At 36.7% G+C, this 13,715-nt stretch overlaps 1 protein-coding gene across 3 annotated transcripts in view; it reads right to left on the minus strand.

Moving 5' to 3' along the window:
• Positions 1-13,715, minus strand: part of ctnnd2a (catenin (cadherin-associated protein), delta 2a) — a 179,198-nt gene that overhangs the window by 146,665 nt on the left and 18,818 nt on the right. For all 3 annotated transcript variants that reach the window (XM_008307473.3, XM_025054410.1, XM_017031645.2), the window contains exon 2: positions 4,816-4,946. In XM_008307473.3, the coding sequence (XP_008305695.2) occupies positions 4,816-4,944 (129 nt within the window). In that variant the 5' untranslated portion in view covers positions 4,945-4,946. The remainder of the gene's footprint in view (positions 1-4,815; positions 4,947-13,715) is intronic.

The raw sequence follows: 13,715 nt of genomic DNA on the forward strand, positions 1-13,715 counted from the left end.
CTGTCTCGTGGGTAACGTAGTATTTTCAGGAATGACATGCAGCTACATCTGATAATTGGGAGGGTTTGAGAGGTTTAATTTCTCATCTATGATCATGGAGGACTTTGCACATTTCGTGCATTTTTCATGCAAATTATAGAATTCTTTTTCACACCAAGTCCAGCAGATGCTCTTTCCATAGTGGCCAAAGCTGCATTATTTATTGACAGAGCTGTTCTTTTCTGGGTTTCGCAGCAAATATGTATGAATCTACCCTTATATGAATTTGTGTTGCAGATTAAACACTGAAAATATTTAAAAGCCCATGATGACCAGTTCTTGTTGTCATCTGTGGTGACCTGGAACAAACAAGCTCTCCACTCTTCTGTTGTCAGTACAGATTACAGTTATTGCCATTGTTTTTGAGTATAATGTCTGATCAACAACCAATCTTGTCGGCACACTGACCTTGCACTGTGTTTCCCTGCTTGACGAGACATTGTTTCCTGGGTCATTCTAACTAATTTCCTCATCTTGTTGCAATTGACTTGCAAAGATAAGATGTCCAACACCTGTCACCACGATATTTGGAATTTCATATTGATAATTTGCTCGGCTGTCAACGCCCAACACAGCTACAGCCATAGACAGGGTATCAATAAAGAGGGGACATTAAAGGGGGCAGAGAAGCAGAGAAGACTATGAAGCAAAGCACAAATGACATTCACAAGCGCAATTTAGCACATCTCAGTCTGGTGGAGTCTGAATCAACCGTCAACACACATTCAATCACCTCTTCTGCAGACATCCATTAGGATAACACAAAGCAAGTTGTTTAAGTGCTGCGGAGTCAATAGTCATATAAGAGAAAGTTTTCAGTTCACTCTAAAGGCCAATCAAGTGCACTCAAACTCCAGCAAGAAAAAAAAAAAGCTGAAGAAAAACTGCCAGGATGGAGGAGGGAATATATATGCCTCTCTCCGCTCAGAGCGAGACCGTATTCCTTTCACCTACAGAAACCCTCCAACAGTCATGAACCCTTGAAAACTCAGGGGGTTTTGCTGACACTCACATGCAGCAAGACAAAAAACAAAAAAAATAAAATAAAAGCAAAAACGACCATCAGCAGGCAGAGGGAAATTACAGAATATTAGAAAAGATAATTAAAAATTAAAAATCGCAATTTAAATTCAAGTTTTCCAAAGTCTGAAATCAGGATTTAGGTCAATGATTGAAGTAGTTTATATTTGTTTCAATGGATTTTTGGTAAAATGCCTTTTTTAGGATTTATGATTTAGTGCAGTCTTAAATCTTTGTATTTAGTTAATCACTGTACTAAGTTTTACAGTATGAATATAAAAGTGTGATTATTAAAGTTCAAGAACACAAGGCTTTTCTACAAGTTCCTGTAGTTATAGACCACGTTACTAATGAAGTAGATGTTAAATACAATTAATTACCTGTAAAAAAAAAGAAAATCAATAATGACCATTGCCACTCTTTGTTAAATGTTTGACTCTCAAGCCTTAAACAATAATGTAATCAGTGGTAATTTGACTTCTTAATAAAACCAGTGGACCTAAAATTGCTTTTTTTGTAAACACTATAACAGGCTGCAGTCAATAATTGGGCCGAGATAAAGGTAATGACAGAGGCTCTGTACAACAATAATGACAATAATAGTAAAAACTCATTAGTACAAAGTAGATTTATTACCAATTTCTATAACAAATACATTTAAAATGTACAAAAAGTATTTTATATTTTGTTTCTGCAGAATTTTTCACAAGGTCATGTCACTGAATGACTCTAATCTACCAATTGGAGCTTAATTAATCTATTTGGTTTTGTCAGTATAGAATATTATATTATAGTACTCTTATAGCTGGAGTGAATAGGGCAAATCTGCACAATAAAAGAATAAATCACAAGGGCATATTTGTGAAAACAGGGTCAAAACAACTCCAGAAACAAAAAGAAACATTCACAGAAAAGTGGTAAATTGTAAATCAAGGAGAGCTGAATAAATTAGTCTCTGTGGAGCCCCATGGAGGCAGCTTTAGACATGTTGCAACACAGTTCTTCAGAACCTCAACACCATAGGTGGAAAATTAAACAAAAGAAAAGGAAATTGATTTGCCATCGGGGAATAGCAAGAGTTTACAAATGTTATGTTGATATTTAATTTTCTTTGTATTTACACGCTACATAAAGAATAATTAGTTTCTAAATATAAAGATTTAAGAAGGTGAAGTCATGCAAATGGGATTTTCTCAGTCAGTTATAAACCATTTTATTTTCGGGTTTAGCAGGTCTGACTGTTCTGCACCACACTGTCCCCTAGAGGACGGAACAGTGTGACGTACAACTACATTTCTCAGCCTGGATTACATAAGCATTCTGCCTTTTGGTAAAAGTTTGGGTAGACACCGGTGGATGGTTAACTTTCACAGTGACCACTAGTAGGCGCTTAGCTGAATAACTCTACAGAGTGAGTCCCGAAGCACAGCCATGCTGTTCTCTGAATCTTTATCTCTGACAGTTAATAATCTTTTTTCCCCCGAAGTCATCATCAGTGACGGCTATAACACTTTCTATTTGACACATTTTATTTTCCAGTATTTGACTGCAGCAGTAAAGACATCAAAAATAGTTCACTTGTCATTTTGTTGTAAGGAAGCAGCCACTGCTGCCACAACCTTCACATGTTCCAGAAGGGTAGACTAACAGGTAGAAAATTAAAGCTGATCAAGTCCGACCGTGACGTCTCAGTATGACTTATCTTACACACACGGACACACAAATAAGAGCCATAGTTTTGGCCACTAAGGGCAACATCCTGGTATTCAATACTAACAGACACACATAGGTATGTTATATACATACATATATATATATATATATATATGTATGTATGTATGTATATATATATATATATACATACATACATATACACGTGTATATATATTTATATACTGTGTGTACATATATACATATACACATGTACACATGTGAGCACAATAAATATATATAATATATTTATTATTAAGTACTATGTGTGTTGCAAGGAAACCTAATCAAACTTAGATTCAATGGTAAACATCTACACTATAAACTGTGAAGTTAATTTGATCTGTTCATTTTTCTCCAACTGAAGACATGAAATCAACTATTGTCGTTTTCTATTCATACAACAACTGAACTCCAGTTCCATTAAACAAGAGACTATAAGCTAAAAAAACTATTTATGTTGAAATTCAACCTTAAAATTCCTCATATTTAACGTCTAGATTCATTTCTTAAGTGCAGTCTTTGGTTGTGAGTAGCACTGGCAAATATATACATCCACTTTCCTCACTGCTGATCTCCATTTAGCTCTAACTGAGCACCTGGAGAAACATTTTTTTTTATTTTTCCAAAGAAGACTTCACCCAAGATCCTTTGATTTCCCCTGTGTCTGACACAGAGGTTAGCTGGATCTTTATTTCTACTGCAGTAGGAATTCAAGAAAAGCTGGTTTTCTGCAGCCCTTTTGTGTAATGAAATATTGGGCTGTCAAAGTGCCGTCAGGAAAATATAATTTAGTGTGGCAGGTATTTCTCACGTGCACTACTTTGTAATGTTGCGAAATGTGGATCACCGTGGCTGCATGCCATTGGTTGTGGCTCTGTGCTGCTATATTAGTGGCTGACAGGATGTTTTACAGCAAAACTCTTGCAAAAATCCAACACACTTGACTCCTTCTGCTGACTGAACAAGGATTTTAATTTAATTTGTTAATCAAACAATTTCAACTCAGGGTGTTTCTTTTTTTGTTTGTTTGTTCTCTGCAGAAATTAAGAGTAGCCATTTTCTTTTAGAAAAGTTCTGGTCCATTATTTCAGTAATGCGCAAAGTCCTTTGATGGGGGAATAAATATAAATGAAATAAATTTAATTTCCCTGTGAGAAAACACTCAAAGTGCAATCAGCATTTGTCCTTCATTACGGGAGAATAGATGAAATACACAGCATATTGTGGTATTAGGAGACATGGGGAATTAGATGAGATTCAGAGACTGAGTGTCTGAGCAAATAATAAATCTATGGTGTATTGCATTTGCCGAACAGCTAAACTGCAATGGCAGAGAAAATGAGTCCAAAGCAAAACAAATTGAATAGTGTTTTTGTTTTGCTAGGCTGAATGAGAAGTGTGCAATTTCATCTGTTAGGCTTCTTTGTCACATATCCTTTGGACGAACACACAGAAGTCAACTGACTTAACTGTGCACATACACAACCCCTATAATTACCAGTGATGGTGGAACCATTTTCTCTATCAAACTCACTCATGCACACACACAGTCAAAGCCATACCACCACTTTACCTTATATTGTCCACTTCCCCCTTCTTTTCACAGCCCTAAGTTTAATATGAGGTAAAAGGTGTTGATTTTGTCTTTGTCCCCAAACATGTCCCTCCTGACTGTGGCATCTGCTCCCTTTCAGCCCTTTTGCCTCGGTTCCTTTTCTTCCCTCTTGCTGAACTAACAATAGTCCACATCAGCGCTGCAGCTACCTTCCAACACTCTCCATCAAGTAATTGGCCTGATTTTAATGACTGTTTCAATTATACTATCTTGGCTACAGCTCTCAGCCCATAATCTCCGTCATTTCCATCCATTACACTCCTGCATTCCCACGGTAGCAATCGCTCTCCAGTTTCCCTTAAACACTTAAAAACGGGGGAGAGTGGCTCAATTTGTGAAAACAGTGATAACTATCCTGATTCTCCTTGTAATAGAAGTGCAGAAATGTGAGCGTCCTTGTTAGCGTAAACACATTACAGGTTTCCTACCTGCTCTTTGACCGAGGCGAGGATGGAAGAGGTCGTCTCTGTCTCAGATCTGTCTACACTGGCGGCTGGCATCACCGGGGGGACCATGGCCCCCTTCTCCTGCTCAACAGGCTGCTCTGGCACTGGCATTGCTAGAGTAAAACACAAAATAGAAAAATCTGGTTATGAAAGCATTATAAAAATTGTGTACAGTATCACAACTAAAATGCAGAAGTGATCCTGATATTTCTTTATTCAGTAGGCATTTATAGATATGCTGCCTTTAACAGTTCATTGCATATATAAAACCCAAGCAAAATATGTATTGGTGGCGATACTTGGTATTGGAAAGTACACAAATGAAAATACTTATACATCTTTACAAACTGTATTTCTATTTGTGTGTTATGAAAGTGTTTAAATATCTCATTCAGAAACCGCCAACTCGCAGTTACCTTACTTGAATGTATTTGTTTTTTTTCATGGCAGCAACTGTAAAACAATATTCCAAGTCACCACAGTTGTTTTAAATCTCCACAATCAGCCTTCATTTCACAATTCACTCCTCACACTGTGGAAACCATGTGCATGGAATAGAATCAGTACAGTGGCCCGTTTTCCCGATGACAGCTGGGATTGGCTCCAGCTTCCCCTGCGACACTTTACAATATAAAGCCATTAAAAATGGATGAACAGTTGGAATATGTGGAGCTCAAAAACAAAATATCCTGAGAGAATATTACATTACACTGCGAGTATTAAAGACTACACTTACAGTCAGTTTTGTTTCCCTTTAAAAAACATGATGCTAATCTATAATGGTTGTTTACTGTTTGAAAGAATATTGGAAAAAATAACCGTGCTAATGGATATGCTAGTGGATTAAAATCAAATGTCATTAAATTTAACTAAAAAAAAAACTCATAATAAAAGTGACCAAAAAAAAAAAAAGATTGTCAATTTGAAGTACAAGCATTTTCAGTCTCTCTCTCTCTTTCTCTCTCTCTCTCTCACACGGCTATATGGATCCTTCTAGACTCATTAAAAAATGTGATGCCCCACTTATCCTGGGTTTAATTACTTCATGCACCGTGTCTGTAACTGACAGTTCATTTCAAGCAGATGAGTAACAATGATTTAGCGACAAAGAGAAGAAAAATAAAACATGATGTTTAAGGTCTTCAACCTTCATCAAACAGCGAGTCAAGGACTGTAACAAAATCATCATCAGTCCTGCACGAATACATCTGTCTTTTGTCTGTGATGTACCTCATTAGAAGGTCTTGACTCAGTGAAAGGGAAACAGATCCATCTATAAAATGATGTGTTGCAGACATTATTGTAACGGCTCTCACTGTCATCGACACTGAACCTAACCATGGCAACGGCAGCTCACACCCAAACAGATGCTTTTGTCACACAAATCTTCAGCCTCGCTCCATGTTTATGTAGACAGGCATTGTATCAGCTAACGAGCTTCTGGCGGTGTTGTAGCCCCCGAGACATTTTGGGATTTTGGCTAAGTATTCCTATCCCAGTTCACTGCTAGAGGCTCCTCAGACATACACCACATGTCTATGGGTTGGTACCTCTCCAAATACTCATTAACCTGAGGAGCCTTTCAAGTCATTCTTAGTGGTGAAAATGTGCAACAAATTTGCAAAAGCTTGTGTTAGATTGATCGAAAACGCCACTTCATGTTCAAGCACTTGTTGAGGAATAATTGCTTAAAATGTCACAGCATTAGCTCTGCTGTGATTAATATTTGGATGGTTGACACTTTTTTTAACAAAACAAAACATATTCAAAAGGTCATTTAAAACAATATTTAAGGGTGTTTCACGTTTTTAAGAGTGAAAAAGATGTGTAAAAAAATATAAAACTTCTTTTGCTCAAAATAAAATATGATTTTTTTCCCCATCAAGTCATGCATAAAAACAACCCTTCTGACTTCCTTCCCCTAGAAATTCTTTAAAAAAAGAGACAAAAATCAAAGAACCTATCTGTAAGTTTCAGTCAGGAGGTGGAATTTAATCAGGAACTCTTGTGATTTTGCTAATTTCTAGTCACAGCTATTGACTTCATATTCATATTTCTGACGTCAAAGGCTGTCCTTGCTTTGGTTGAACTCCACTATTTTTCTTGCATACTTACTGTGTAGAAGGTATTCACGACAGTTAATTCTTCATTTTTGTACTTCATTTTGAAGGACAAATTCAATTCCAAACTTTGTAAACTTTTTAAGGAAATAATTGGATAGACATTGAAGGACACCTACATTATTGTCCAGCATGTTTTCCAGCCTACACAGCTATTGTCTCTTAAGGAAGCCAGACTGCTTTCAAATCCGATAACCAGTAAGTCTACAGTATCAATAAGGTAATCAGACAGACTGTAGACCAGACGGGCTGATGTCATTAAATAAAAGATGCTAGCAAGATGCCTGCATGCTGGTTTTTTGTTTTGTTTTTTTTTTTCCTCCACCCTCACTGACAAACACCTCTTCAGTGTCTGGCGTCTCGCCTCCCGGATGAAGATGAGTCAGCCCAGTTTGGCTCCTGAGTAACCAGAACCCCACCAAAGACCTTATTACACCTTCTGGCAGACTTCTGCCCTGCTCCCAAGAGAGACAGACAAAAATGAAAGGTTTTGCATACAAATCCACTGACAATAAGGTCATTAGTGGCACTCTTTCTTTTTTTAACTTTTAACGTTTTATCTGTATGTATAAAAAAGAAAATTGTCAAGAATTCACAAGGTGAAAATTACTCTTTAAATCGCCAAATAAAGACAAAACCTCATTTAACCCCAGTAACAATACAATTAGCACATCTTTGAATATGAATTTCTTCCAGCCTTTTCTGGAAACATCAGTGTCTGTGCATGGAAGAGCCACAAACCCGCTGTGATCAGTGCTGTGGCAGGTGCTGTTTACAGAATACTGTAAAGCTGGCTTCACTGGATACTGGCTGCTGCAGGGATAATCCTAGTACCAACACATAGACCATCGAGTGTCACAATCCAACATCCCAGTATTATTTTTCTGGCTATTGTCGGCTTCCATGGTTGAGCGGCGATTGAAGGGATATGTTACGTGCAGCTTGGTACAATGTAAGAGGACCCTCAGCTTAGATGGGGCTTTTGTAGCGCTGGGGACAAGTTTAATTGGAGCACATTTTGGCCATTTATGGTTTGTGTGATGATTCTAATCTAAATGAGCCAGACATCAATCACATCAGATTGACAACTCATTTGCTCAACAATTTTGTCTGCTTTGCAAACCATAGTTCACTTAATGATTCCTTAACTGGTAATGATGTAATAACTAACCATCAACCATCGGGAACTAATCCAAATTTTCAATCACAAACGGTCAAAATCTGCTTCCTTTATAATTGCAACTCATTTCTCAGGCCCTGAGGTCTTGTGGTTAAAAATCAAACCATAAAAGATTGACATGAACCAATACAATAAATATAGCATAGTGTAGCATTTATAGTAGCACAACATATTATCCTAATATTGACTCCTTGATGGCCGTAGCAAGAATAAAAGGTAAGAATACAAGAAAGATAAAAATGAGAACATATAAATATATAGTAGTCAGAGCGGCTTCATTCCAGAGCAGTGCTGACAAAAAGAGGTGATTAACACAATATTATGGTTAGACTGTAATTAAAAATGATAGTTCCAGGGGTATTTAAGAATAGCTGTGCCGCCTGTTTTTATTACTCGTGCTGATGCAGCTCACACGTGAACACCTGGACACGAGGTCTGTTGACTTTTTTTTGTGCACTTAAAGATACTAACACTGAGCAAAAGTACTAAAGACTAAAGAAGGAAATTCTCATCAAACATGATCTAACAGCTTCTTTGGAGAAAGGAGAAGAACAGATGGCAACTGCATTGAAGTCATGTTTAATTTCTACTTACAATTCTGTTTCTAAGGCTACAAATAATGGCTTATTTGAGTGTCATTTTTTTCAGTATTTTTCTTGTTTGGGGGAATTAATTATTATACCTAATTATTTTATAATTTATTTGAATTTCAAAAAATGATTCTCTTTGCACTTATTTGCTTCTAATTTTTCTAATTTTAATTCTAATTGTAATACTTGATGATGTTGATGATTATGAATTATTATTTCAATAAAATATAATGCCTTAATTCCAATAAGTTAGAATATAAATAGCCATTGTGGCGTTTGATGTTGAACGGAGAAGAAAAAATTGTTGATATATAATGTGCTGATTTGAAAATAAAGTAAAATAAACTACCCATTTACTTCAAGTCAGTGAAAACACACCAAGATATTACTATTAAAATACTAAAAATGTTTTCCGTTAAAATAATGCCTTTTTTCTTTTTATTCCTTATTAAAAGCTTATATCAAATGTACCGACTCATCAGTAGGGTTTATTATTAATAGTATAATATAATGTTTTTAATCTTTCCTATCCAGGTTGCAGATATTTCATATCTACCAAGCTGCTTTCATTGCCTGCTTCGAGTGGGTGGGTTCCTCAAAAGAGACACAAAAAGCTACGCTCTCTCCCTCAAAGCCCTGAAATATTCACAAAGCTTTGACACAAAGTCTCAGTCGGAGCAGAGGAGGTTTAAACAGGCGGTGAAACACTGAAAACACTTTTGACATGGCACAGCATGAGGAGCACAGGTGTGAGCAAAATGGAATCAATAATGGCTGAATTCCATTTTGCTCCTTTAAATTCAAAGCCTTAACGTTCACTGTAAGCACACTGTCATTTTGTCATGTTTAACTAAATCAGAAGGATTGGGAAACCAACTTGACTTCTTTGTCTTATACACTGTCTATGATGCAGACTTAACAAAACTCTGACATGGCCTTTAAAAACAAGAGGCGTTTGAGCAAAAGACCACAGTGATCTTTCCAAAGAAGCACAAATGCAATTTAAGGTCAACAGCTGGCTGTATGAAAACAGCCAATATACTGCAAGACTTACAAGCACACAATGGCATTTAACTTAAATGAGAGTACGGATGGAAGGTGTAGCATGTTTGCACTATAGGATCAATACAAAGCAATAAAAAAAGGCTTGGGTAGAAAAGTAATAGCATTTGGTCAGCTATAGTGGCTTTGGTAGGACTAAAGTGACCTTATAAAAGTCCATGGACTTTTTCTTTTTAAACTTAAGTATGTAAATGCAATGTTTCAATCACTGCAAGTCTCTCTTTTAAATTTCAGTTGGTTCGTAATGAGGAGTTCAATCAAGAATAGAAAGACTTTATATTTTCACGTACACACACATCTGGTAATGATGTTTTTCCCCGGGGGTGTGATGTTTCCATTTCTGTGACCTGCACTGGCTTCGTTAAAAGTGATTCATCCCAACCTTTCTTTTTTTAGCTAATTAGAATTTGAAAACAAACCAACATTGGTGTTCTAATAAACAGGTGCATGGAAGCGTGGTATGTTGTTTCGAAAGCAAAGAGGAAATCCTTGCTTTGAGCTACAGAGAGTACAAGAACGTATACGCATATTAATGCTGAAAATATATTTCTTTAAAAATCCTAATAATGCTAAAAGTCCCTGGAAAATGAATCTGTTTAAGATATTTTCAAATGATTTATATCATTAATATTTCATAAAGAATAGTACATATCTTTATATATACAAAGATACATACTAATGTGCATTACTATATATACGGATATGTATTTACACGATATAAAAATGTTGATGTCAATGTGGACATTTTAAGAATGTGGCCAGCTGAGGAACCCAGATCACAGAGTGAGACCAGAGATGGGTGTCACTGCACCAACCTTCATAGACATCTCATGTGACGCCAAAGGCCCGTTTTCCCTCATAATCAAAAGCGCTGTTGAAAACTGCCAACAGAGACAGCGTCATTGATTGTTTTAATCAATATCCCCAGCATTTGCTCGATATTCTCTGCCATGTTACTAAAAACACACAATTATATGTTCGTGTACAGCTAAAAATTAATATTTTATGGATTTCTCCCTGAGGACGCACAGGAAAATATGTCACCTACTGTTGCTGTTGTTGTGGTTGTTGTTGCCTAGAGCTAGCAAGTACAGTGCATTTACACACACCAGAGAAACACACATATGCGCACTCACACACAAGCACACGCACACAGCTCAGCCAGGCAGTTGGGAGGCAGTGAGATGGCTGACCTACATCGGCTGCTGGGTTTGAAGACAGGAGGAACTATCTGCATACAAAGTTAGCGATCTCTGGCAAGAAAAGCTACGACGATGCAAAGAAGAAGTAGATAAACACAAACTTTTTTCTTTTTTTTTACTAATAAAGAAACTTCTGCCTTTTCACGGTTTCACAAAAAGAAAAGGTCAGATTCACTGCAGCACGCAGATAAAAGTGAATGACCATTGGTCATGAAAAGTCATGACCAGTCAAGGCAAGTTTTTCTACAATTATTAGCTCTTCCACATACTGGTGTTAAATTAATTCACAGCTGCTTCTAAAGAGTTACCCACAATTCTCCACAACTGCAGACATTTTTCAGCGTATCTGTCAAGCTTCATTACATCTGTACCAGTGATATGAGGAATCTAAATTATGTTGAAATTTCTAAATTTAAATTATTCCTTTACACTAATTGGTCTGCTGGGAACTCAATTTACTTCAAGTTATTTGAATTTTGTCCAAAAACCAAAAAAAACCTACTGCTGTGCCAAATCTCATTCAACGATTGTATTACTTGCTTAAAATGTACCTTTAGAAACTAAAAATGTAATTTGCTTTATTAGAACAGAAACACAAGGCACATGCTCGGTTATTTATTAAATTAATCAATGGGAAGGGTTTTATCTGTAAATTCTGATTTCTTTCTGACTATTTCAACATAAGTGATAGTGTTTTAGCCAGTTAAATCAATTTTGATCTAGAGGTATAGCCGTTAGCGCTCAAACATTTAACTTCCAGTGCTACTCTATGAATGAGCTCTCCATGATGAACAGTTCAAAACAAACCAATCCCTTACAGTTGAAGACATCTGGGCTACAAACGTATCATAATGCAGCATGTTACCATTGTATTTTGAATATGTAGCATCAGAAAAACTGTAAAAAAAAAAAAACCTGGGTCTTAGATTACTCATGTATAAGCTGTAGCAGAAAATAAAAATATGATGATCTGCCTTTCTGCTATTACAAATGCAACAGTCGGTCTACTGCCTTGAAATATGACGGCCCATGAGCAAGGTTTATCACCCTGACTGGCAGACTAAGGAATACTGTGCCTCATTACCACGTCTGGAAAAAAATACTGATGTCTCCAAAAGCCTGAGCTGTCAGCAGGATGGCAGCATACCACAGGTTCCACTGTCACCTTACAACCAGGCCTGAGATGTGAGGCAGACAGGAAGTAGCGGTAAGTCACAACAACACAGATGGAGACGATCCAATTTAGGGAATGCGAGATATGAGCGCTGAGAGAAATAAATTGGCAGAAGTGGTCATGAAATCAGGAAAATGAGAAGTGAAATTTTCTGAAATTATATATTAAGACAAAGAAGGTGGATATAATTCAGTGGGCCATTTTCCAGAGGCTCTATTTTCCTTTCTGACTCACATCTCCCTATGTCACACCTGTTGGAACAACCACCACTTGATAATCTCCTCATAATCAGAACAGTAGCAACTCCTCAAACATACAAACTGGACACTCAAGACATTACTGCAGTAATACTTATTCCAAATGCCTTGCAAACATTTGGAATAAAAAGCATTAAAGCCAAGAGTGCATTTGAAATTATTAAATAATAGATATTAAGCCCTTTTTTTCACTTTTCTCACTTTTCCTTTATTCCTTAACCTGGTTCTATAAAGATTATATTGATTTGCATATACGGAAATTAACAGACTCCCACGCAGAGCCAAGAAAGCACATTTCTTTTTTACTGTGCTCACTGCTCTATTAAAAAAATACTGAAAAAAAAAAAAACAATATACCAACAGTATGTATTCCCACTTTGCTCATTGTTTTCAGCTAATTATTCGTAGCAAGAAAGTTACCATACACAGTAGATTTGTGAACACAAAGCTGTTTCAAATCCCGGAAAGGGTTTTAAACAATGCAGTAAAGTTTTGTTTTTGAATACAAAAAAATGACAAGATAAATAACTTCAAAGTGTCTTCGATCTTAAACTACATCTATAATCTGAGGATTTCAATGGCAAAACAAACTCCACTGTGTGTGTGATCCACAGAGATCACACACACAAACACACTTGAACATGGAAGTGACTCTCATGATCCCCAAAGAGAGTTTGACTGTTGTATTGGGATTTTTCCCAATTTGCTGTATCTTACAGCCATAGCGATACAGATCTTCATCCATGTCTCTCTAAAGCAAAATCTAAACAGAGTCTGTTTGATGCTGAGCAGGAGCCTGGACACCGTTCCGGATTGTTGCTTGAGGAGCAAAATGCAGAACATTCAACAGGCTAGGAGCCATCAACTATATTTGTCGGTGGACCAGATTTCTTCCAGGCAGAAACAAAAGAGATATCCCACAGTAATGCCTCTCAAAACTTTACCACATCTTACAGTACATACGAGTTTCCAGACAATGTGAGAAAATGTGTTAATATTTATGACCATAATTAGAAAACAAATCTAATTACAAACAACTGATGACGACTGCTGAGGACGGTGTTGGCAGAATCATGCTTTGGGCTATTTTTTTTTTTCTTCAAAAGAATCTACTCTCTAGTCAGTGTAAGAAGGACTAATGGTAGAAGAACCAGTGACAAATTTTCCCACAGAGCCAGCAGGTGTATGCTGGGACACTAACAATGTTGATAGGTGTAACAGTACATTTGCAGCATATATAATTAAACAATGAAGTCTTGAAACAAATATGATCAAATACCACTGCTGTCTGATTCCA

Source organism: Cynoglossus semilaevis, chromosome 3 (assembly GCF_000523025.1).
Source record: "Cynoglossus semilaevis isolate Cse_v1.0 chromosome 3, Cse_v1.0, whole genome shotgun sequence".
NCBI classification, from domain to species: domain Eukaryota; kingdom Metazoa; phylum Chordata; class Actinopteri; order Pleuronectiformes; family Cynoglossidae; genus Cynoglossus; species Cynoglossus semilaevis.